General features: G+C 41.1%; 1 protein-coding gene across 1 annotated transcript; it reads right to left on the reverse strand.

The window, feature by feature from the left end:
* Positions 1 to 22,107, reverse strand: wipf2a (WAS/WASL interacting protein family, member 2a). Its single transcript, XM_044189529.1, has 8 exons — positions 21,584 to 22,107; positions 14,898 to 15,043; positions 12,613 to 12,745; positions 11,016 to 11,150; positions 9,146 to 9,829; positions 5,416 to 5,667; positions 2,932 to 3,033; positions 1 to 279 (listed from the first exon to the last, which is right to left on the reverse strand). The coding sequence occupies exons 2-8, from the start codon at positions 14,958 to 14,960 to the stop codon at positions 236 to 238; spliced, it is 1,413 nt and encodes a 470-aa protein (XP_044045464.1). The 5' UTR covers positions 14,961 to 15,043; positions 21,584 to 22,107; the 3' UTR covers positions 1 to 235.
* Between the last annotated feature and the right edge of the window lie 1,786 nt (positions 22,108 to 23,893).

Consider the following 23,893-nt stretch of genomic DNA (forward strand, 5'->3'; position numbering starts at 1 on the left):
GTGCAGAGACAGAAGGTGACCGGCGAGCAGCGTCAAACCTGTCGTGGTGCCGCTGTGCTTCCAGCAGGTGGTTTATAGTGTTAGTGTGTTTGTGTTGTAGTGTGTTTGTGATTTGAGTGCTTCTTCACCAACCCCCCATCCCCTCCCCTCTCCTCCTCCCACCACCACCACCACCCTCCGACCGTCCATCGAATCGGCTGACTGAGAGTTCAAGTCCTGAGCTGAGGTCAGTTGTTCACCTCCCCACCGGCGGTGCTGGAGGAGCTCCTCTCATCATGGCTGAGGGCAGAAGGAGAGACAGAGGGGGGTCACTACAGGTCAGCTCTCACACTTATAAACACACACCGGTAGAAAGTAGGGCTGCACAATACGGTAAAAAAAAAAACATACATGACGACTGCGATAAAATCAAATTGCGATATGATTCACGATTAGTGAGAATCACGATTTCACTGAAAAAAACCCCAAAACTATTAAAATCACGACGACGTGACATTTGTTGGGGTCTTGTACCAAACAAACACGTTTTCTTACATCTGGAGAACAAGATTTGTAGTCTCGCGGCACTTCACACACTTCACCATCAAAAATTTGGATTTGGATGTTGCACTTGGCCATTCTTGGCGATTTCGATAATATATGTCGATTAATTGTGCAGCCCTATTAGATATTATTAACTCTGGAAATAAGAAACAAACATAAGAAGTATTCTGATGATAAACTAAAGGAACAATTCAAAGAATAAATCTTATAACTCTTTGGATTAGGGAAACATACAGAAGTCAAGATCAGCTGTAGCTGGGAACATTTTTAAAGTATTTTTCAGGCATTTTTGCGCTTTTATAAAACAGACAGTAGCAGAGAGATGCAACAACTCGAACCAGGGACGTTGCGTTTCACGGTCCTAACCTCTAAACCTCGGAGACGTTATTTGGAGAGCCTACCTACATATATAGATCTGCCTCCACCCCAAAAACTGTTTTTTTTATCTCTTCAAAAGTGGGAAAATGTGGCTTGATGCGCAGGTTGATTGAGTCTTCTTCATTTATGTTCAGTAAATCTTTTAGCTAAGGTGGTCAGCCGCTTCATCTTGTTAGTAAATGATGGAATAAACAATAGCGACACATATCAAATATTCGGCGTTTGCTGTGTGAAACAGTGCCTCTGACTCTTTTCCCCCCTAAAGCTTCATGTTTTATTACTTTTTGTGCAGGTCTTTGTTTAAGGCGAGGTGTGTTTTGTTTTTAAGTCTCCAGAAAAACAATTATCTCATAATTCTGGAGATATCCAGCTTTTGGAGAAGCAAAGTCACCGACGGCTCTGCTGTATTCAGTGCAGAGCGGCGTGAAGGAGACATCGTTCCAGGCTCAGAATTACGCCGTCAAACGTCCTCGAACTGAAACTAACACAAAGTAGCTTGTAGAAGTCTAAATAAGCCTGACAATTTGTTAAATTAACACACTTACAAACAACACAACGGTCAGGAAGCAGCGTCTTCTGTCAATACAGTTCAAATCTGTAAGAAACGCTTGGTTAAGTCGGGGGTATAAAGTCGGCGTGGGAGAGAAATCTGATAACCGACGTGCTGCATGATTACATGGATCTACAGTAACCAAGTTACTACAGTGCAGTGGTGGAGGAAGTATTCAGATCCTTTACTTACTAGTACTAACACCACACTTAGTATCAGAAATACTTAATTACAAGTAAAAGTCCTGCATTGAAAGTGTTACTTAAGTTAAAGTACGTAGGTTTCATAAGGAAAATGTCTTTAAAGTATCAAAAGTACTCGTTTATAGTATATTTAATGTATGTACCCATGCATTAATGTTAATAATAATTCTTGAATGTTTTATATTGGGCTGCAACCAGTGATTATTTTCATTATGGATTAATACTGCTGGTTATTTTCTTGATTAATCTATTGATTGTTTTCTTTGTAAAATGTAAGGAAAATAATGAGAAACGGCGTCACAATTATCCGGAGCTCAAAGTGACGCCAACCAACAGCACAGACCTGTAAAGTGACTCAGTTTACGGTCATTTACGACGAGGAACAGACGCAAAACGGCCACATCTGAGAAGCTGAAAGCGCGAAATGTTCTGAAAAAATGGCTTTAACGATTAATCAGCTATCAAAAACAGTCGCACGTTAATTTGTTGATAATTGATTAACTGTTTGGTAGTTAAACTTATAACAAAGCAGCATCATTTTAAAAACTTCACATGTTTTGTAAAATCTTAATTTGTAAAGTAACTAAAGCTGTCAGATAAATGTAGTGAAGTAAATGAAATGGAAATACTTAGGTATAAAAAGTACCTCAAATATGTAGTCGAGTACAGTACTTGAGTAAACGTACGTTTCTCCGGGTAACCTGGTTTCTTTAGAGCATGTAAACGTACCGACTGAACATGCGGACAGGCGGAGCCGGAGGCTGAACCACCACCCGACAATTAACAAGCCACCAACCAGGGCAGAAACGTTGTGAAATAAAAACATAAACCATTAACTGGTAACCTGAAGATAATGACTGTAAGCACGCACACACACACACACACACACACACACACACACAGCAGCTCACCTGTCACACAGCTTCATCTGTTTACGTCCCCAATAAACTAATTCACACCAGTTACTAAACTAAATCATGACTCACAACAAAATAAAGTGTGATATCTTGACACGGTGAGACAATGACATCGCGGTTAACAGATGACAATCAATCTCAGAATCAAAGTTAAATAAACTTTTTTTTTTTCTCCTCCTCTTGATCGTTCGTTGTTTATCACGTCGCAAATAAACCTAACGACGCGCGCTCAGTGAGAAGTACGCAAACGTAAAAGCGCGTCCAACACGTCGGCAGCCAAAGCGAGGAAAAGATAAATCTACTGAGAAGCGTGAGCGGCGGGTCCCGGCTGCACTCGTACCCTTGTTGGTTTTGCTGGGGTAGACCTTGTTGAAATGTCTGTACTCCTCTGGAGGTGGAAGGTCTTCAATCGGGTGGAAGTTGAACTTGGATTCAAAATCATCTGAGGGAAGAAAAAATAAATAAATCAGCATTTTAAAATGTGCATTTACATCAAGTTACCAGTTTATTATTAGGCACACCTGAACAGCCTGCAATAAATCCTACCTTTTGAAGCTTACATGTTGACAATGTTTTACACTGAAATATTCTGTCCCTCTCATGTATGTACGGCAAATAAGAGCGGACAAAACATCAAAAAGGTCAATAGGTTATAGATCACTCGATTCCCCTTTAAAAAACACTTATACTATTTAATCAAATGCCATTAAATATCTGCTATTGATTGCTTACTCTTACACAATATTTTTTCGTCTTAAAAGATACTTCAAAACAAAGTAGCTTTCTGTTGTGGTGTCTGTCCAGCCTTACTGACGCCCGACCTCCTCAACGATAATCTCAAAACTACAAGAACGATATTTTGCCTTTGTACTCACACTTGTACTTTATTACCAGTGTTTTGCTCATCAAGTGAAAATGTATTTGGTCCTATGCACCTGTGGCTTTATGGTGTGCAAGAACTTTATTCATAATTCAAAGTTTACCTGTTAAGACAGTTAAACAACCTAAATAAAAGTCTTTATTTTTATATTTGCTGTCAAGTCCTTTGCGTGGCAGAGAATTCAGACCGTCTGGTCTTCAGCAGTGAAACATGTGACCAGTTAGTCAGGTGATTGAATTTAAAAAAAACAAAAAAACAAAACACCCCTTGGTTACCTTGTCTGTATGTTTAGCATTATTATATGGCCGCACTGTATGGGGGTGAACAACCTCAAACTATTTAAACGTCACAGGAGAAGTTGTCTTCACTTTATATTCAACGCGCGGACACAGAAAACGAACAACATATCACGTTCCTAATATTGTGGCAGCCCTGTATGTGTGCGTTTCCTGCCTGGACACGTGCTACATGAACCTCAGACAGTAATCTAGGAACCGTCCCTGCCCGCCCAGTTTGTTCCAGTACAACAGGAAACAAGAAAAGGGCTCGTTTGCATGGCTGCAGTGGAACATTTGACTATCGACGGCCATTCATCACTGTCACCTCCATCGCATCGACATCACAAACAAAACCCATATTCACATCTCGTGTGACTGGAGGGATTAAACACGTAGCTGACGGTGATCGGAGAATATTTCTACAGGAGGTATAAAAATAAAAAAAGATAGGGGAGGCCAATACTACTTCAACAGCAGAATGAGTGGTACATAAAAAATAAATAAAAATAAAAAAAGAGGAACAAACATGTCAGGAGTCACAGCATCTCCTCTCACGCAGAAAACCGCAGCCAGTCCAAACCCTTCATTTTAAAGAAGTATCAACAATTCGGGTTGTTTTATTTTCCCCACGTCTCTTCACATTTTAAATCTTCTGCCAGATATGTGCTGAAGAGTGGAAAGAAGTCTGGCTGCATTTATTTACTGCATATTTTTGGATATTAAAAATGGGACACTACGAAGTTTAGTTTACTCGTCACAAGGACGACGACGCAGCGTGAAAACTGTTGTATTATGTCCTCTGTGGCTCGTTAAAAATGACCTCAAATAGTATTAAACAGAAAGCCCGTGTTACAAACTGAAGGTGTCGGGTTTAAAATAAGTTGGAGGCAGAGAGGGTGTAATGAAAGACGCTACTGAGTTGCATTATGGGAGATGTAGGATCCTGTGTATTTGAATCCTGACCCATAACTAGACGCTAAAAATCTAAACTTCTGCTACTTTGATTTTGATCTCTCTATTTATTTTTTTTAATCTGTCTCTCATAAGTCCCCCAACACTAAATCAAGAAGAAGAAGAGGAAGAAGAAGAAGAAGAGAAGATGAAGAGAAGAAGAAGAAGAAAGAAAGAAGAAGAAGAAAGGAAGGAAGAGGAAGAAGAAAGGAAGAATAAGGGATGAAGAAGAGGAAGAGGAAGAAAAGAAGAAATAATTATATAAGTCATACCACCATGGATGTAGAGTTTCCTCTTATAATTATTATGGGATATTATTTCAGTTTATTGATCCAGTGTTTCCCGCCCTTTTTGTCCCCCACAGCCCTTTCAGATGAGCTCAGGCATACCTTTATCTACACCATCTGTTAATTCTATAAAAGTGGATATTGCTGCAATATTTTTTTATACAAGACAATGATCCCTCCTGGAAATACCAATGTTTAGACTTCTTTCTCCCCCAGTTGCGTTGGTCACGTTTACAATCACCACTTGGAGCGGCAGAAGCCGGACGTTTCAACGATTTATTTATTCCTTAATTCTAGCTAACTATTTCGACCTCTAATCTACCACCTACAGGTCCTGGTCTATTCTATATTTGTTTTGTAAATCTTTTAGCAGCTGTCGATGGTTAAATCACGAATGGGGAGGAGGAACATGAGGACGCCTGACTCACCTATGATGGACTTGGAGGAGGAGATGGAGGAGTGGCCGTTCCGGATGGGCGGGGGCGGTGGAGGGGGTCCAGCCGGGGTTCGGGAGGAGGAAGAGGAGGAGGATGAGACGGAGGAAGAGGAGGGAGGTGGAGGTGGTTTGCTCATTCGGCTGTGGGTCTCTGAGGTCACAGAGCTGTGGATGCGGTATGGGGGCGGGGGAGGAGGGGCGTCCCGACCGCCGTTACGAGACCCAAGAGGGGGCACCTGGGGAGCTGTGTGGATAACACACACACACACACACACACACACACACACACACACACACACACACACACACACACACACACACAAACGCACAATCAGGACGGCATGTATGACGTTACTCTCTTCATTACAGTAACTACACAATTCAGAGTGCAGGTGAGAAGAACTGCTGTTTCCTTGTTCCAGTATCCATAAAGCACACTTCAGATTTCTGGGCTCATTTTGTCGTTTAGTGTGTTTTCCTTTGTTCCCATGAATCACATACTGTCGATGATCTGACATCACGTCATGTTCGGATACTTCCAGCAACTCCAGTGGAGTCCGATAGCGAGAAATGTTCCACGTTTGGTGCATTTGAGGAGGCTCTGACATCTGGGATTTGAGAATCAGTTCTCTAACAGCAAACTTATTTTCATATCAGCAACAAATAAACAAATAAAAAAATAAACAAACAAAAAAACAAACAAAAAAATATCACATTCTTCTTCTTTTGGCTTATTGTTTTTTCATCTGTGTTTGATTCTCCACAAACTCAGGCTTCAATTAATCCCGTGACTCTCGATTCCTGGATCTTGGGAGTTTCCTCGAATGCACCGCAAAAGGAGTTGCGCTCACTACTGCAGTACTTACAATGACGTAACTTTAACAAACAATAAAATATATCCTACTAAATATTCACTGTGATCAATTAACTGTCTGCAGCTAGTTTTAATGTTGTATTGAACTTCATGTTGTGCTGCCTGGAAGGAAGGAAATCTAGTCTATAAAGTGATGGTGTGTGTTGGAAAATGGTCAGTAACTAAGTCTACACAGAGCTAACACATGTAGGGCTGCAACTATTATTTCCATAATCAATTATTCTATCAGTAAATAGTAAGAATTTGCACATCGCAATTTCCTAGAGCCCAAGTTGACGTCTTCAAATGTCTTACTTGTACAACCAACAAACCAAAACCCGACGGTATTTGATTTAAAATGATATAAAAACAGAGAAAATCAGCAAATTCTCACATTTGAGAAGCTGGAACCAGGTGATGTTTAGATTTTTTTGCTTTATGAATTGCTTAACAATTAATCCAATCTAATATTGATCGACTCAGATTATTCGCACCAGCGCTAAACACATACAGAACCACTGTCCTTTAAGTGCTGCCGAATAGAGAAATCTAACATTTTATTTTTATAATTTTTTCATTAAACTGTTTTGTTGTTTTATATCATTACACCACAGATCTCAGTGGCAAAACGTCACATTCAAGCAGTAAAAAAGCCAGTTGGTTATAGTTAAATTTTTTCTATGAAACAGCAACTGCTATCTGGAAACAGTTATAAACTGTGGCTTGTAAAATGATTTCCAGGTCCAGACACTGCAGCCGCTGTACGGCACTAGTAACACATAACTTAGCTCTCTTAAATTCACTTTTAAAAAAATATAAGAAAATAAAAAGAAGGGCACAATGACGAGCAGAGAACAGGAACAACGAAAGAAACACAAGACGTCTTGCAACTTAATGCAGAAGCAGAGGAGGAGCAGAGAGGGTGAAGGTGAAGAGGAATGCTGGAATATTCCACAGGGCTTCAGGAATGCAGAGAAACCAGGAGGCCTCGTGGCGAATCGCTCCGTCGTCCAATTACAACACAGAGCTCCTGCTAACAAGTGCCTTCCTGTTTTGTGTGTGTTCACGCTGAATTCAAATTATGAATGTGTTTCCACTGAGCCATAAGGAAACAAAATCCATTATCTGAGAGTTAAATTTTTGTAAAAGATTTAGATAGATAGATAGATAGATAGATAGATAGATAGATAGATAGATAGATAGATAGATAGATAGATAGATAGATAGATAGATAGATAGATAGATAGATAGATAGATAGATAGATAGATAGATAGATAGATAGATAGATAGATAGATAGAAAGATATTTCATAAAACTACAGTGTTTTGTAGGTGAAGGTGTTTTAAATCCTCCAGTATTTCCTTCTACATACACACACATAGTAACTTCTGGATTTACACGCTTGAAAAATTCAGAGGCATCTAATGTGCGTTGTCATCCACATAGCAGCCTAAACACGCATATCTGCTCCACGTGTTGAACTACTGTAATTTCCCCGACTGTACAATGAATTTGGAAAAAAAAAGTCCCAAATCACAGAAGCAGGAAATATTGCACAACACCGAGCTTGGATGCCAGAAGAAGAGGAGGATTTATACGTGACATAGAGGCAAACAAACCCTGCTGCTGCCCTCTGCTCGGCTTTCAGAATCGACCTACAGTAGGTGTGATCACGTGGAGGAAATGTTTCAGCACAGTTTTTTGGCTTTAAAAGGCTGCATTGCACTTTGGAGGTTCAGAGATAACGAGTCAAAACTTGCTTTGGCCTCTGAATGTACAATCCTCCAGCTGAGAAAGTAGACCGATGTCTTCATCACTAGCTGTTGGTTACATGCATGATGATTTCGGGACGGGAGTGCGATCTAATATGGTGTGGCGTTCACAGGCCACAGCTGTGTGACAAAGTGATGAATACTCATGCATCCGTCTTTCACAAAGGCTACCTGATCTGCTCCCTGAAGATGGACATCTATCGTCTGTTCAGCGCAGTATTTGCTGTTATCATGTTGCTTTTAATCAAGCAACAGCATGATAACGACGCATGCTTTTGGATGTGGAGAAGCGTACGTCCACACGACGGACGGCGTGCGCAGAAAGAACGGTTTATGAAAAGGCTTAAACTACCCCTCTGCAACCGACTGAAATGTCAATCGGTTTGGGCCTGTTTATTCTGATTGAGGTGTTCACATGGAGCATTTCTATTCTGTTTGGGCTTTTAAACCGATTATAATCTGAATATTAGGCTCCGTGTAAACGTGGCCACTGGGACAAATGCTGAATCAGAAGGAGTCGTCACACTCGTATCCTTAACGTGTATATATACACAGTAAAACACATTCAGTGCTTTAATTGGTCAAATGATGGATTAGTCAACAAAAAAAAAAAATCACATTTTTAAAGTGGTTTTTTTGGGCATTTTATGCCTTTTTTGGACTGTAGATGACAGGAGGAGAAGGGAGAGAGAATGAATGAAATAATTGATGATCTTCGAGTTAAAATAATAATCAAAATAGTCGTCTGCAGCTCTGGGTGACTGGAACTGATCTACAATCAGTTTGGTGTCAAAAACACATTTTTCTCCTGTGATGATGACGACACACTACGTGATTTTGAGCGGTTTCCAGTTGGGTATTAAGACACACAGGCCCGAGACCTGCAGCAACACAATGGGACCCTATCTCACCAAATTAGACCGATTATAATTTGGATCTGGGTCAGGTCTCGGTTACCACTGGGTCTACTCGGTTACTGGAAATATATCAATATCTAATATTACGTTCTTAATCTGCAGTACGTGTAATGACCTCTGACCTTTAAAAAGACATGAATACCGACAGTTCTGTGTGTTTACAGTGCAGACGGTCGTACCTGCTCTGCGCCCAGGTGGCTCTCTGGCAGGTGGTGGTGGTCTGCTGCCCTGCTGGGAGGATGGAGACGGTGAAGGAGGAGGCGGAGGAGCGTGGCTGCGTCCTTGGCTGCCGCCTCCTGATGTGTGTTTTTTGTGCAGAGAGTTGTGCCTCTGTGGTAGCTCCGGAGCCCCACCCCCGTCTACTTGGGACGGCCCGTTGGAGACGCCGCCCGACGTCTGCGGTCTGTATGGCGGGGGAGGTGGAGGAGCGGAGGAGCCGCCAGTGGGTGGTCTGCTGGAAGACGGAGGCGGCTTCACGGAGCTGGGAGGGGTGTGGCCTCTGTTGGGCGTCGGTGGGAGGGGTTTCTCTCTGCTGTGAGAGGAGGATGAGGAGGGTGGAGCAGGTGCTTTCTGATTGGGGGTAGGCGGAGCGTTGCCACGGCCGCCTCTGTTGAAGGGTGGAGGAGGAGGTGGGGCGGAGGTGCTGTGCTTCATCCCGCTGCCTGTGGAGGAGCTGCTGCTGCTGCTGGAGGGGCGGGAGATGTCAGGGAGCGAGGGGCGGTGGGAGCGCTGGTGCTCTGGCGGAGAGGGTTTGTTGGGCGAGGAGGGCGAGGTGGAGCGGCCTGTGGGGGGGCGAGGGGCTGCAGGCCGGAACCCCGGGGGCCTCAAGGCGGACCTGCCCACCGAACCGCCGGCTGAACCATCTGGGGGAAGGAGAGAGAGATGGTATCGGATTAGGGCTGCAACTAATGATTATTTTTATTATCAATTAAATCTTTTCTTGATTAATCAATTAATCATTCGGCCTATAAAATGTCAAAGGTGAAATGTACCGATTTCCTAAAGAAGATGCTTGTTTTGTCCAATCAGCAGCCCAAACCCAAAAGAGTTTCCTTTAACAATCACACGAGTCAAAGAAAAGCTGCAAATCCTCACATTTCAGCAGCTGGAAAAATCCAACGATTAAATCAACTATCAAAATAGTTGCTGATAAATTTACCGTCGATCGACTAATCGATTTCAGCTCTCATAAACCCTCTATCAAAAGTATATGCAATATCAATACATATTGTGATATAGTAAACATTAAGCAGACAGGAATGTTTTTGTTTTTGGCAAATCCAACAAAATAAATCAAAATACTTACTGCAAAAATCATATAAAAACTCTATATTTCAATAAAAAAAAAACAGTCCTGATTATTGATTTTGAACATTGCCCATAATGGTCTAACACACACAGAGTGGGTGTGTACCATCATATAACCCACACTACTGCTTGCTTATTGTTTAGTCATTTGACCCACAATAATTATTCCTAATTTGCTCCATACAAATCTTTTTAAAATCACAGAATCAATATTCTACGTTTTACATCCTCAGCATTTAGCGAGGGGGTCAGAGGTCACTCAGTTCTGCATTCGCACCGCACAGATTCTAACTCTAAATATGTTATATCTCTATAAATAAGCAACTTCTAGCCCTTTATTCACAAATCAAATCCCTCGTTCCTCGCTGTTTTAGCTCTTAAAAGATTCTGTGAGAATTGTTTATTTGTATAACCACAAAATGATCATGCGGAAACAGATTGTTGGGAACAGAAATAAATAAATAATTTCTTCTTCTTCCTCAGTTTATCTACTGTATGTGACTGTTTGTGTTCGCTCGTTGCTGAATAAACAGAGCTTATCAATAACTGATGTAATATTAGACTGACATATTACTTTGACTTTAGGTCCCCTCTCTGGTTTATTTATTTACACAAATGATAAGGACACGGTGCAGCCTTTACAGAAAACATGCAAATTCGAAGACGAACACTTTCAAATATAATCACATTCGAAATAAAACGAAGTTATGATAAATCCAACACACAAAAACAAGTTTTTACCTCCAACTGGGCGTAATTTTGGCACACCTCCTTGGAAAAGGCCTCCCATTCCCATTGGCCCCCCGCCTCCAAAACCTCCACCGCCTCCGCCGCCGCCGCCGCCTCCTCCACCTCCGCCTCCGCCTCCTCCTGATTCTGGTAAAAAGAGGAGACCCACGTCAATATAGACAAACAGGAAAGCAGAACTAGAAAAACATTTTAATATTAACATTTTTGGAGAGAATGGGAGTTATTCAACATCACGGTAGATGGGAGAGGATGCGTGTGCAGAGAAAGTGAGGAAAAAACCTTTTAATTGCAACATTTCAATCTGAATTTAAATCTTCATCAAGTCAGAAATGTGTCGAATAATGTATGGAGAAGAGGTGTGTGGAATTAGTTCCTCCTTTCCATGCAAATATTCCTACTTCCTCTTTATTACCAGTATAAAAATGACAGAGACCACAGCTCTTTCCCAGCTCAATACAGAAACATTTGTGTGGAAGGCCTAGGCAATTTAGCTAAAACATTTTTATCTTAATATTTTCAAGCCTTTTGATGATATTGAACATCTATCTATCTATCTATATATATATATATATATATATATATTTTAGTTTTTAGTTGTTTAGCGAAATAGTTTAATTTGTAGTAATAATAGTTAGACTGACCAGCCTTTAAATGAAAGCCATTACAAACATCCCTTCACTGAAGATTAGTAAGCATTTTTTTAAATATATAAATAAATAGAAAGAAAATGCTAATTTTATTCAAAATAACTCGAAGGTCTTTTTTCAGTGTAGGTAGCTGAGCACAAGGCAGAATTGTACAAGTTCTGGTAAAGTGGATAAAGTACTGTTACGGATCACCGACTCTTCAAGTCATCAAAGCGAAGTTGTCGATCACAACATGGAGCACATACATGAAAAGGTTCCTTTCATACATTTGTGGAATTAGGGAGATTGATCTCCACTTCTGCCCTGTTTAATGAAGCTCAAAGCAAAAACTAAATTTGTGGAATCTTTTGGACAAAAATCATCTAAAAAAATATTTTTTTTTTCTGGGCTTTCAGCTGCATCTCACAGTCTTCATCAGCAGATGGAGTTTTTTTTGAAGACCGTGAAACACACTTGAATGCTCTAGAAAAAGCTAGTCAGTGGACCTTGAGTTAAGTTTATTGTGTTCATTTCCAAAGTCAAGACTTTTACACTCAATTTGTAGAATTGTTCTTTGCATGTTCCCTTATTTTTTTTATATTAATAATTTTTTTTATTTTTTTATTATCATCATCAACCGGTAAACCCACTTGGTACTTCACACTTATTTTATCTTATACTTATACCCACCTGGTACTTAATTTATTTTCTGACCTGTATTATAGTGTATCATATTTTTTGCTTTTCCTGTGTGCACTGACGTAAAAGGCGAGCTGCTGTAACAAAGAGTTTCCCTTCGGGGATCAATAAAGTATTTCTGATTCTGATTTCATAAAAACACATTAACTAACCACTCCATGACATCTCCGTGGACACATTTCTCTGCGTGTAGACTTTGAATACACCCACTGTTCCACATCAGTTCAGGTTTGTGTGCATGAAATGAACTTGCTGTGACTCACTCTCTATAACCGGACTGCTCCGGTCATTGATCACAGTGACCTTCTTTAGCTTGGCGCCTTTGCAGATGTCCGACAGCAGCGCTCCTCTGCCTTTAGTCTCGGACGACCTCAGTTTGGGAGGAGCCGTGTTTGCCTGTGGAGGAAGTTAACAAATATGCAATCACACCTCCAGTTCCTCTGGTCTGAACCGTAGTGGAAAGTTTATGGACTTGGGTTTGTTTGGGTTCACACTGCCCACAGGACTTGTACACAAAAGTCACATGACTCACTATCTGGTTTACTGGAAAGCAGCTTAGGGATTTTGGCAGATTTTGACAGCAGTCCCCGAAACTGTATATTTTGCTGTAATTAACTTTCTCTGATGTTCATGCCAGACAAGAACACAAACAGGGGAGCGTGATCGTCGGCCCTGACTTCAGGCTGGACTCAGTTCAAGAATAAGTAACTGCACTACAGATCTCTTAGAGGAAGTATTTGACTTTTCTCCTGGTTAAACAAATCAAACATGTTTCTGTAAATGGCTGTGCACTGCTGTCCCCTTACAGTCCTGCTGTGCTTATAAACTGTGTTAATACTCCTTCTCTTTCCTCAGACCAATCTAGCCAAACCAAATTTACATTATAATGATAATAATAATAATAATAATAATAAATATATATATATATAATCATTATTATAATCAAAGTCAAAAGCCTAATTTCCACTGCATGGTATGGCTCGGATTAACTCGACTCGCTTTTGGTACCAGGTACTTTTCTCGATTTCGTTTTCCACTGCAGATAGTGGGATTCTTAGCTGATCGTCATAGCGACGCTGCGTGAAACGGCCATGACATCATCTTCAACGCGACACAAACATCGAAGGGATGGTGTTCTCGATTCTCGGTATGTGGCTGTTTGTCACAGCAAGGAGACAAACTTTGTTTCAGAAAAAAAAACGTCGCGGTGGGTGTTGATGGCAGCTTGGCTATTTAAAAATGGCGAGTTTGTGCAGGACGTCCCGAGTCGCACAAGTGACGATTCTAGTGAAGATTCTCTTTGACCAATCAGTGGTCTGCACTCCACCGTTTAGTATCGGCTCAGCTCGCGTACTATCCACAGCTTTTACCATGCAGTGGAAATGAGGCAAAAGATCAGGCTGCTCACCTGTAATTTCCTACAGATGCTGATTGGTAAATTGAATAAAGGGACTTTAAAAGTTTTAAGCGTCATGAATGCAAGATTTAGTGCAGAGCTTTTGTATTATATTATAAAAGTGTACCTTACAAAGTAGAAACCAGTGTATATTTACGCTTTATATTTAAACTGTTCTGGATAAATGCGTTAATGATAGAACCAGGCAGTGTGTGATTCCTCATCAGATAATGTGAATGGATCCCTGTGGACAATATTATACCAATACACAGACGCAAAGTATTAATCTTTTATTATATAAATTATTAATATTACAAAACACAAAAATATAACTTTTTGGTACTAAAAAAAAAACAAAATCTGTTGCTTTTTCAGTCCACTAGATGGTGCTGAGTTTTTTCTAGCGAGGTCAGCAGCGATCACAGTCAGCAGGATCAGAAGGAAGTTGGTCAAAACAGTGAGATGAAAAGACTTAAAAACTTTATCTTATTAGATAAAACAGCAATGATATTGTATCGTGACTTAAAGGTTGGGGTATGCGATTCTGGAGAAATCCAATACCATGACAAATACAATGATACAGAGCGAACAACGACACGGCGAGTAATGTAACTAACGTTAGCTAGGCTGTGGGTTAGCAAACTGTCCCTACAGTTGTTGCTGCGAAGCTAACAGCCAGAGAGGACGAGACGGTTTCCCAGAGCCAGCACAGCAGCTCCAGACAGCGATACTCACAACTCTCCTGCTGCTATAGCTAACATCACGACAGCGGCACATCTTGGCAAACTAGAAAGTGAGCTGAATGTCCGTGAGCAAGTCATTTAACGTTACCTGACACACAAATCACGGCTGGAATAGTGTCGTGTGGGTCGGTCCGAGCCTCTTTGTTTATTTCTCATTTACAGAGCCGGGGCTGTGTACAAACACCGGGTTTGTTTTCAGCAAACACACACTGAACGGACAGCTAGCGGACCGCGAGGAGATATTCGCTGAATTTGACAGAAAGACGTGAATTGGATTGGAATCGCATCGTGATAATATCGTATCGTGGGGCCTCTGGTGATTCCCACCCCTACTGGACAGACATACTGCAGATGTCTCACTCATGTAAGATTTTAACTGTCTTGTAGATTAATTAGTCCGGTCACTGACCTCATTGAAGGTGGGGGGAGGCGGGGGTCCTGGGGGAGGAGGGGGAGGGGGAGGAATAGGCATCCTGTCCCTCTGTTGGCACTGCTCTGTGTGGGGTAAGGACCAGGTGTCTTCACCGTCTCAGCTGGGGCGACACACACTGACTCCTGCAAAACAACAGACACATTTGATCAAGCTGACAAATGACCGTTTGATTGATTCAAATACGGGAACATCTTTAACTGTGCAGCCTCGCTGGTGGGTAGCCCCGTCACCGATGAAGCAGTCACAGGTGAAAGATGAAATGTACACGCTGCTGTGGACAGCAAACATAAATAGCTCCTTTCTTGGATCCAGTGAAAACTTTAATGAACTTAAAACTCCACAAGAAGTTGAGAAGAAAAACTTTTGTCAAAAGGATGCGTCTTGTTTGCTTGATCTAATTTTTCTTGGTCCTTTTACGGGGAAAACGTCTGCATAGTACACTGGCAAATAAACACTCTCTACTACCAAGATCTGTCATCCTCCATAAAGAAAACTACATGTAAATGAACATTGAGCCAATATTTAACCAATTATCTTCTTCATTTCTTGATGTACTCTTGTGTGGGGTTTACCAAACACTGGTAGGCTTCTTCAAAACATTTATCATCGTAAGAAAACCCAAAATACTACACGTAGTGCTGTGCTAATAATGAAATATCGTTCTACCATCTGTACAAACGGCCTTTGGTTTTGAGAAAACACAATAAAGTGGTTCTCCACAGCTGCAGTTTGCTGATGAGGACGGGTAAGCAACAATACAGAATTTATATTTTCCAGTAAATGTGGTTATGGCTCACTGGCTTACAGTGTATGTAGAGTATGTAGCTGCAATGTAAAATCCCCAAGGCCCAGTTATATTCTTGCACCGCTCGAGCTGTCTGAGCACGGGGGGGTATCGAACCCTGACACTAGGCGTGTTTCCATCCACCTGCTTTTAAAAACTCAAAATATGGCAAAAAAAGTTTTCACGCTTGGCTGAGATTGAAAAGTTTGTATATCGATAAAAGCAAAATGAGACAAAGTGCAATAGAAAGAGACTTAGTGAATTAATCATGACGTACATGAAGCATGCAACTGTAGGCAGAAATGGAATATAATATTGTTTTCATTAGTGTTTAATCACCTGAAAATAAGAATCGTCGTGTTTTCGTTATCTTAGATTAAGCCGTTTTCATCTACAGAGGGAGCGGGTCCCCTTCCATGGAGGCCGCCATGTTGCACCGCCATGTTTCTACAGTAGCTCAGAACGGACAAACCAAACACTGGCTCTAGATTGGGCCTTTTGTGTTTTTCGTTAGTTTCGCGGCCACCGTAGTTTCTCCTACACGCTTGGAAGGGGAGGGTGAGGCGAGCGGTGTTCAAATGGTTGCAAACTGCAATTTCACCACTAGATGCCACTAACTCCTACACACTGGGCCTTTAAACATCCACAGAAGCTTCTGCTGGAGACACAAACAATGGCAGCAAATCAAAACATCAGATCTGTGTGCAGCGATGAGGAGATTACAACGTTCCTCATATCAATACATGGAAAAAGCATAAATGCCATATTTCAAATCATGTTTTCTACGCTCTTTAAATTACGTCATCTTGTTGTGCCCTCTTCTTCTGCAATGGTTTAATGGCCCCTGGCAGGAGCATTAGCGCCACCTACTGCTTACCTCAATGACGAATCAACACCCAATATTCGCACAGCACTAGCGGAGGGGAAACTCGCATAAATTAGCATTTTCTTCTGCCGATTTTCTGAAAATTCGGTTAAAATTTGCGCTACATTTAGATGGAAACCTGGCATGCAGGAAAGAGAAGGAGACACAAATCTTCCACTTTATAAAACATCACCAAGTCAAATAAGTACAACGATGCACTTAATCATATGTATTTAGCTTTGCTAAAGTAAAGTAATTTCACTTTCCTGTTCTGGTGACTTTATTCACGAGCAAATTAATGCCTTTTTAATTTAACCAGTCAAATGTTTTTTTGGGGTTGTTGTTTTGTTTTTTTTGTCAGAGGAGAGCTCAGTCTGTTTTAGAGAACGACTTCATTACTGCCTCCAGTAACAAGGACTAAGGGACATAAACCGCTGCATTACAGAGGCAGAACGAAAGTGCTTTGATTGTGTAGAGCACAGTATTAAAGTGCTTTTATTTTGGCTCCTGTGGCAAGAAACACACAATACGAGTCTCTGCCTCTGTCAGTCTGTTAAAGTGACTGTGACAGTGCCCGGGATGATTCACACGATTCGTGACAGGACTAATATGAAACATGACTCAGATCTGACAGAAAGCTGTAAGATGTCAGAATAGTTCATTAACACAAAAGAAACTCACTCCACCTATATGTAGAACAAACCCTGAACAGGTAAAAACATGAGATCACCAGGCTTTGTTGCAGTTGCAAGATTCTCCTGCTTACACGAACGCTGCGTCAGAGAGAAAAACAAGAAGACTTGAGCTGGATGCCAACGTGTTTCATCCTGTTTCACAGTGGAAACAAATGGCTGAGGCTCAACGTGATGTGAAAGAAGAAATTCTTGGTAGGGGGAAGCAGTTGCTGAAGCAGCTCTCGGGATACGTCAGTGAAGTGTGGAGAGAAGATGAGCATTTTCGACAAGGTCCTTCGGCGTGACAACAAGCTTTAAACCCATTTGTAGCCACGTCAGCAGCGAGGACGGCAGTGTCGGTCTGTTGATCCCGAGCTAAATATCTTCACAGCTATTGCCACAAACTTTGGTGCAGAAATTCGTCAACGCCAGAGGACGAATCCTACTGACTCAGGTGTCTTCATTGCCCGGGAGGAGCAGTGTATGTAGGTGGGGTTCGTGATTTGCATAAATTATCTCCCAGGTGGATGACTTTTACTGTGGGCAGAGCATTTGGAAAACAATGGGGTAAAAGCCTGCTAAGACAGGTTGGGGGTCTGCGTAGCAGTAAAGTTAAGAAAACAACTTTGTGTTGCCTCTACACCTCTATCTGATCACTCATTTTGAACGTCAATAGATATGCAATAAAAAAAAAAGGTGCTGTCATTATAAAAAGGACAGATTCACAATTTTTCGTGTCTGTCTTAAAACAATATTGACGTGCCCATACGTTCACTGAAAGTACTGGTCGCTGTAATTTTTCCTCCTGTTGATACAAAAGTGATTCTAATGTTAAGTGACGCATTAAAAAAAAAAAAAAAAAAAAAAAAAAAGGCTTCAACAGTCTGAGTTAGTCCAATCAAGAGGTTATTTTCCAAATTTACAGTCTTTTCAGTGTGAAATTGCACCTTTGTACTTCCCAGGACAGTGTTTCCTTCCTGAGCTGCTGCGGAGCGACAGTAACACAAAGTGAGAGGCAAAAAAAAATTAAATAAGAAAAGATAAAAGATGTTAGCTTTGGCTGAAATTTGTAATGCATTTTTACGACGAACGAGGACTGAACGGTTTCATCTGAACCCAAAATGCGATTATGTGATGAACTTTCCACATGTGAGGTCGTTTTTCCTCATTCTTACCCGAGTCGCTTCTCTTATGGATCAAAGAGGAGTCCGTTTAGACTCGAAGGTAGAGGCAACCTGTTGCTGAGTTTATATTTACTCAAAGCAACAACTCATGCCCGTCCACATTAAAACATACCTATGATATACCTGTAACTGCTCTAAACGTGTCAGCTCTGCACACAATGGCTGAGGTCACTGGATCTCCCCAAACCAGTTAGCTGTCTGGGCACATTGTTGGCTCATGCAGGCAGCGCTGGCTCCTCACCCCACCCTCACCCTCCGCTGCTGCTCCATTCCTCAGGCTGCCTGGTCGAGTGTCGGGGGGGGGGGTTTTCACCGAGGGAAACCAAAGGAATCTCGCCGAGCAAGCTTGCCAGTCAGTCAGTCATGTCGTTTAAAAGCGGCAGAGACAGAAACTGAGAGTGGGGGGGGGGGTTATCGCTCCTCTGGTGGAAAAATAAATGTTTCAAGATCTGCTGAGTGCACGAAGACTGAAGCCACAGACACAAACCGACTAGTCTGAATGACCGTTTGCATTAAGCCTGTTATTATTCCGCTAATAATCGGAATAATTAGCCAACCGCTATTAACACATCTCGCTCAACGACGTCATTCTGTTTGAAACTGAGATGTGTAAACCAATTTCACAGATAAAACCGTGTCAAGTAAATGTTTTGGATTACTTTTAGTGCTAAAAACAGTAAAAGCAAACACTGCTGGCCTTTCCTGTATTCATCAGGGTTTTTTAAAAATCACTCTGCTTCTAATTTAGAGCCGCAACAATTAGCTGATTAACTGCTTAATCAATCAGCAGCACAACTGTGTTAATAAATTAATCTTTTAAGTCATTTATTAAGTAAAAATACCAAAGATTTGATTGATTTACAACATAAACAACAATTAGGACATTAGTTTGGTAACGTCTGATGGGAATTTTCCATTTCGACGACATCTTACACACAGAGAGATTAATGTATATTAAAAATAGTGGCTTGTTTCATTAGCCGACATTACAGTACGTTCTATTATTTATTTTTTTTTTTAAATATCTACACTTCTGAATTACAGCTGATGCCAAACAAAAACGTCTCTCTTTGGACTTGCTGAGACAAGCATTCTGCAAAAACATTAACAGATGTTAAGAATTACTGAGCGTCTCAAATGGATCAAAAATTACTAATTTGAGCAAAGATTTTTGGTAAAACTGTTAACTTCAGTGAGCCAATAATGGAGCCAAAGAGAGCTTGATGCAGGTCCGTGTTTTCGAAGGTTTTTGTCCGTGGTGGAGCGCTGGACACAGCGGACGGCGCGTCCAGAAAGCTTCTTTCGAAAGACTTTTAGTGAAGCATGTAAACACCTTATTAGGTGTTTTTATTTAGCACGTGAACTCTTTCATGGGGCACATCAAAACGCTTGATTTTTCAGAAGAATTACTGGTTGTAACAGCTCATGTCATTACAATTAGGGCCGCAACTAATGATTATTCTCATTATCGATTAACGTGCCGATGCTTTTCTCAATTAACTGATCAAGAAAATATTTTTTTTTTTAAAAATGCCTGTCCGAAGTTCCCAGTCCAAGACCAAAAGTTTACCAAAATACAAAACAGTGGCAAAAATTCATATTTGAGAAGCTGGAAGCAGATAATCTTTGGCATTTTTGCTTGAAAAAGGCTTAAAATGATTCATTGATTATCAGAACTGTTGCTGATTCATTTTCTGTTGATAGATCCAATTCCAACCACAGGTTAGAAACTTGCCTGGGGTAAAATAAAATGGAAATGTTAGGCCTGAGATTAAATAATCCTCAAATACAGAATTATTGAATTGCAGCAATTATTTTATCAGTCAAAAGCAAAAAAAGTGATTTTTTTCCTCTCTAGGAAGCAAAAGTGTGGGACTGATCAGGCACTAACACTTACTATAAACAGACTTAATTTTAAAACTATACTATCCCAATGAGGGGTCAGCTTTAGGGCTGGATGTCGCCCGAAATGTGTCTGCGACTACTAAGAATCGAAAATGGTTGAAACAACATTTCGTCAATAATAATCGATTTTTAAAAAGGCAAACGTCTCTTGTGGTTCGAAGTGTAAAGGACGACGTCGATGCACTTGAAAAGATTTGAACAGAAAACGTTTCTTGTACAAAAGTGTGCTTTATACTCAGAAAAGTAAGGTATACACCAAAACTCGAGTATTGTATTGCCACGATTATTGAAAAGTTTTAAATGATGATACCCACACACGTGAAACACGCCATGACTTTCTTCATGATGTACATTTTTAAAAAAGAAAACTACATAAGAAACTAACAATAGATATATATGTACATACACACACACACACATAGGAGGTCATATGCTGGATATTTAAATTCTGAATCACTACAACACTGCAGCCATATTTAAAAAACCCATATCAGTCTTTGCCTGATGTTAGGAGGTTACGGCTTATAGAAAACATCTGCAGCATATATCTATTAACACAAACACATGCAAAACTGCTGTACACCGAACAGCCAACAGGTCCCGACCTTTGACCCCTATAATCTGACTAATCCTCTCCATTCAAGATCTAAATAAAGTGAGGTCCCTAAGTAGGTCACGATCGCTGAGCTTTGGTGTCCATTAAGCTTTTCACCTAAAAAAAAAAAAAGTTTCCCCACATCAACAGTGCCCAGAGAAACACAACTAGGGAGGGAGGAGGGGGTGTTGTATGAGGAAGTCACATGCTTTTGTGGTTAGGGAAATAAACTGAGCTAAAGGCCTGTGGCTCTGTGTGTGTGTTTCTAGGCTTTTTAGGGAGGGCACTGACAGCCCGAGATTGCATAATATATAATATAATATAATATATATATAGCCTGCTTTGTGTGCTCACCCACCTTTCAGGACAGATTGTGCCTTAAAAACCATCTTCTTCGGCTAACTAGCAAGCACGCATTTACTTATTCAATTATTAAATCATATTGTTGTACAAACAAGTTTCCTGTGAGGAAAAAACAAAACCATGCAAACCGAGTGACATAAATAAACTGGATTTATCAGGCCCGGGCAGGTTGTTGTTGTTGTTAGCTGCCCCAGCCGCTCCCAGGTAAGGCTCCTCTGGAACAAACATACCTGGCGCTAGCTTAAACTTGGGTGGAGTAAAGTTAGCTTAAACATCACAGGAATTTACTTACCCTGGCTCGAAGAAGAGGAGGTTCGATAGTCTCGTCCTCAAAAACAACATGAATGGAAAGTGCTGTTGTGGCAATCCTTCGTCGGGGCAGAATAAAAAATAAGGATGGGAGGGTGGATGGTGCTGGCAAGTCCTGGTGATGTAACTTAACGCCACCAAAAAACACTCGCAGGTTAGCCGGCTAACGTTAGCTTGCTAGTGGCGGTTACCGTGGAGCTAGCCGCAGTTAGCTGGTTAGCATCGAGCTGTTTACTCTCCAGCTGTCAGTGTCAGCGCAGTCCGGCTGGCTGTAAACTCTGTCAACGAGAGCTCTTTGCGGAAACGTAGCGCACAAAACGAACTGCTGGACGCGTTTAAGAGTCACTTTTAACAGTTTCAGGCAGCTACGGAAAACTTTACCCGCACTCCTGACCTGCAAGCAGAGCCATATTCCCCCGTTGAAACCGTTTTATCGGTCCCTTCTCGGAAACCCGGAAACGGACCGACCGACACAAAATGGAGGCAGATCTGCGCTGCGTTCAGTTGCTGCCGGAATTTCAAGCCTCCAAACTCCGAGGTCGAAATGTAATGACGAAACTCAGGTATTTTGAAGTGGTGTAGAGTAACTAACTACATTTTACCCCCAAATATGAGTATTTGAATTCTTTATACTCCTTTACATTTTATAGAGAAACGTTGTACCTTTTACTGCACAAGTATATGATCACTTTATCGATTATGATGTATTGTCATAGATTAAACTACCCAACAGTATATGAGCAATAAAAAAAAAATAGCGATCAAGTACATTAAAGTGCTGCTTACAATAATAATAATAATAATATGATTAAATAATAGCAATATACTAATATTACACTCAGGAAGTTGTCATTCTGCATAATTAGCACTTCTTTCTTTTAATACTTAAGTATATTTTGCTGTAAGGTAACATACCCTACTTAAAATTTAAATGCAGGACTTTTAATTGAGTATTTTTACATTATGTTATTACTTATTATACTCACTGCCTCCCCAGGGACATTTAACGGCATACGTTTGGGCAAGGGGGGTTTTGCTTTTTTGTCGAATTTTGGAATTTCAACCCCCAGATCCCTTAATAATAATAATAATAATAATAATAATAATAATAATAATATAATAATAATAAACCGTGTAGCCAAAAAAACACCCTCCAGCACATTAAGGACAAAGATGTCCCCATTTAAACAGCAAGTGTTGATCCCACTGACACTACAGAATAAAACCATGCACTCTCTTATATTAGACATTAAATCCCAAGCAAATACTTCAAGAAATTGTAGTTTTTACTGATTTCCACCATTTTTCTCATGTTTGCTGGTTTCCACTAGAACTGTTTCCTGCAGCACTGTAGCAGATTAATGCATCTAAAACTATGTGTGTAAACTGATATGGAGGTCGGAGAGTGGTGCGTGTGCGTGCAGGTGTGTGTGTGTGTGTGGAGAAATTAGTGTGTGTGTGTGTGTGTGCGTGCATGTGTGTGTGGAGAAATTAGTGTGTGTGCGTGGAGAAATTAGTGTGTGCGTGCGTGTGTGTGCGTGCATGTGTGTGTGGAGAAATTAGTGTGTGTGTGTGTGCGTGCATGTGTGTGGAGAAATTAGTGTGTGTGTGTGTGTGTGTGCGTGCATGTGTGTGTGGAGAAATTAGTGTGTGTGTGTGTGTGCGTGCATGTGTGTGTGGAGAAATTAGTGTGTGTGTGTGTGCGTGGAGAAATTAGTGTGTGTGTGCGTGCAGGTGTGTGTGTGCATGCATGTGTGTGTGTGTGTGTGTGTGGAGAAATTAGTGTGTGTGTGTGTGCGTGCAGGTGTGTGTGGAGAAATTAGTGTGTGTGTGTGTGTGCAGGTGTGTGTGTGCGTGCAGGTGTGTGTGTGCGTGCATGTGTGTGTGTGTGTGGAGAAATTAGTGTGTGTGTGTGCGTGCATGTGTGTGTGGAGAAATTAGTGTGTGTGTGCGTGCAGGTGTGTGTGTGTGTGTGTGTGAGAAATTAGTGTGTGTGTGCGTGGAGAAATTAGTGTGTGTTTGTGTGCGTGCATGTGTGTGTGTGTGTGGAGAAATTAGTGTGTGTGCGTGGAGAAATTAGTGTGTGTGTGTGTGCGTGCAGGTGTGTGTGTGGAGAAATTAGTGTGTGTGTGCGTGCAGATGTGTGTGTGTGCGTGCATGTGTGTGTGTGTGGTGTGTGTGTGTGGAGAAATTAGTGTGTGTGTGTGTGTGTGTGGAGAAATTAGTGTGTGTGTGCGTGCAGATGTGTGTGTGTGCGTGCATGTGTGTGTGTGTGTGGTGTGTGTGTGTGGAG

This window comes from Siniperca chuatsi, linkage group LG3 (genome assembly GCF_020085105.1).
Source record: "Siniperca chuatsi isolate FFG_IHB_CAS linkage group LG3, ASM2008510v1, whole genome shotgun sequence".
NCBI classification, from domain to species: Eukaryota; Metazoa; Chordata; class Actinopteri; order Centrarchiformes; family Sinipercidae; genus Siniperca; species Siniperca chuatsi.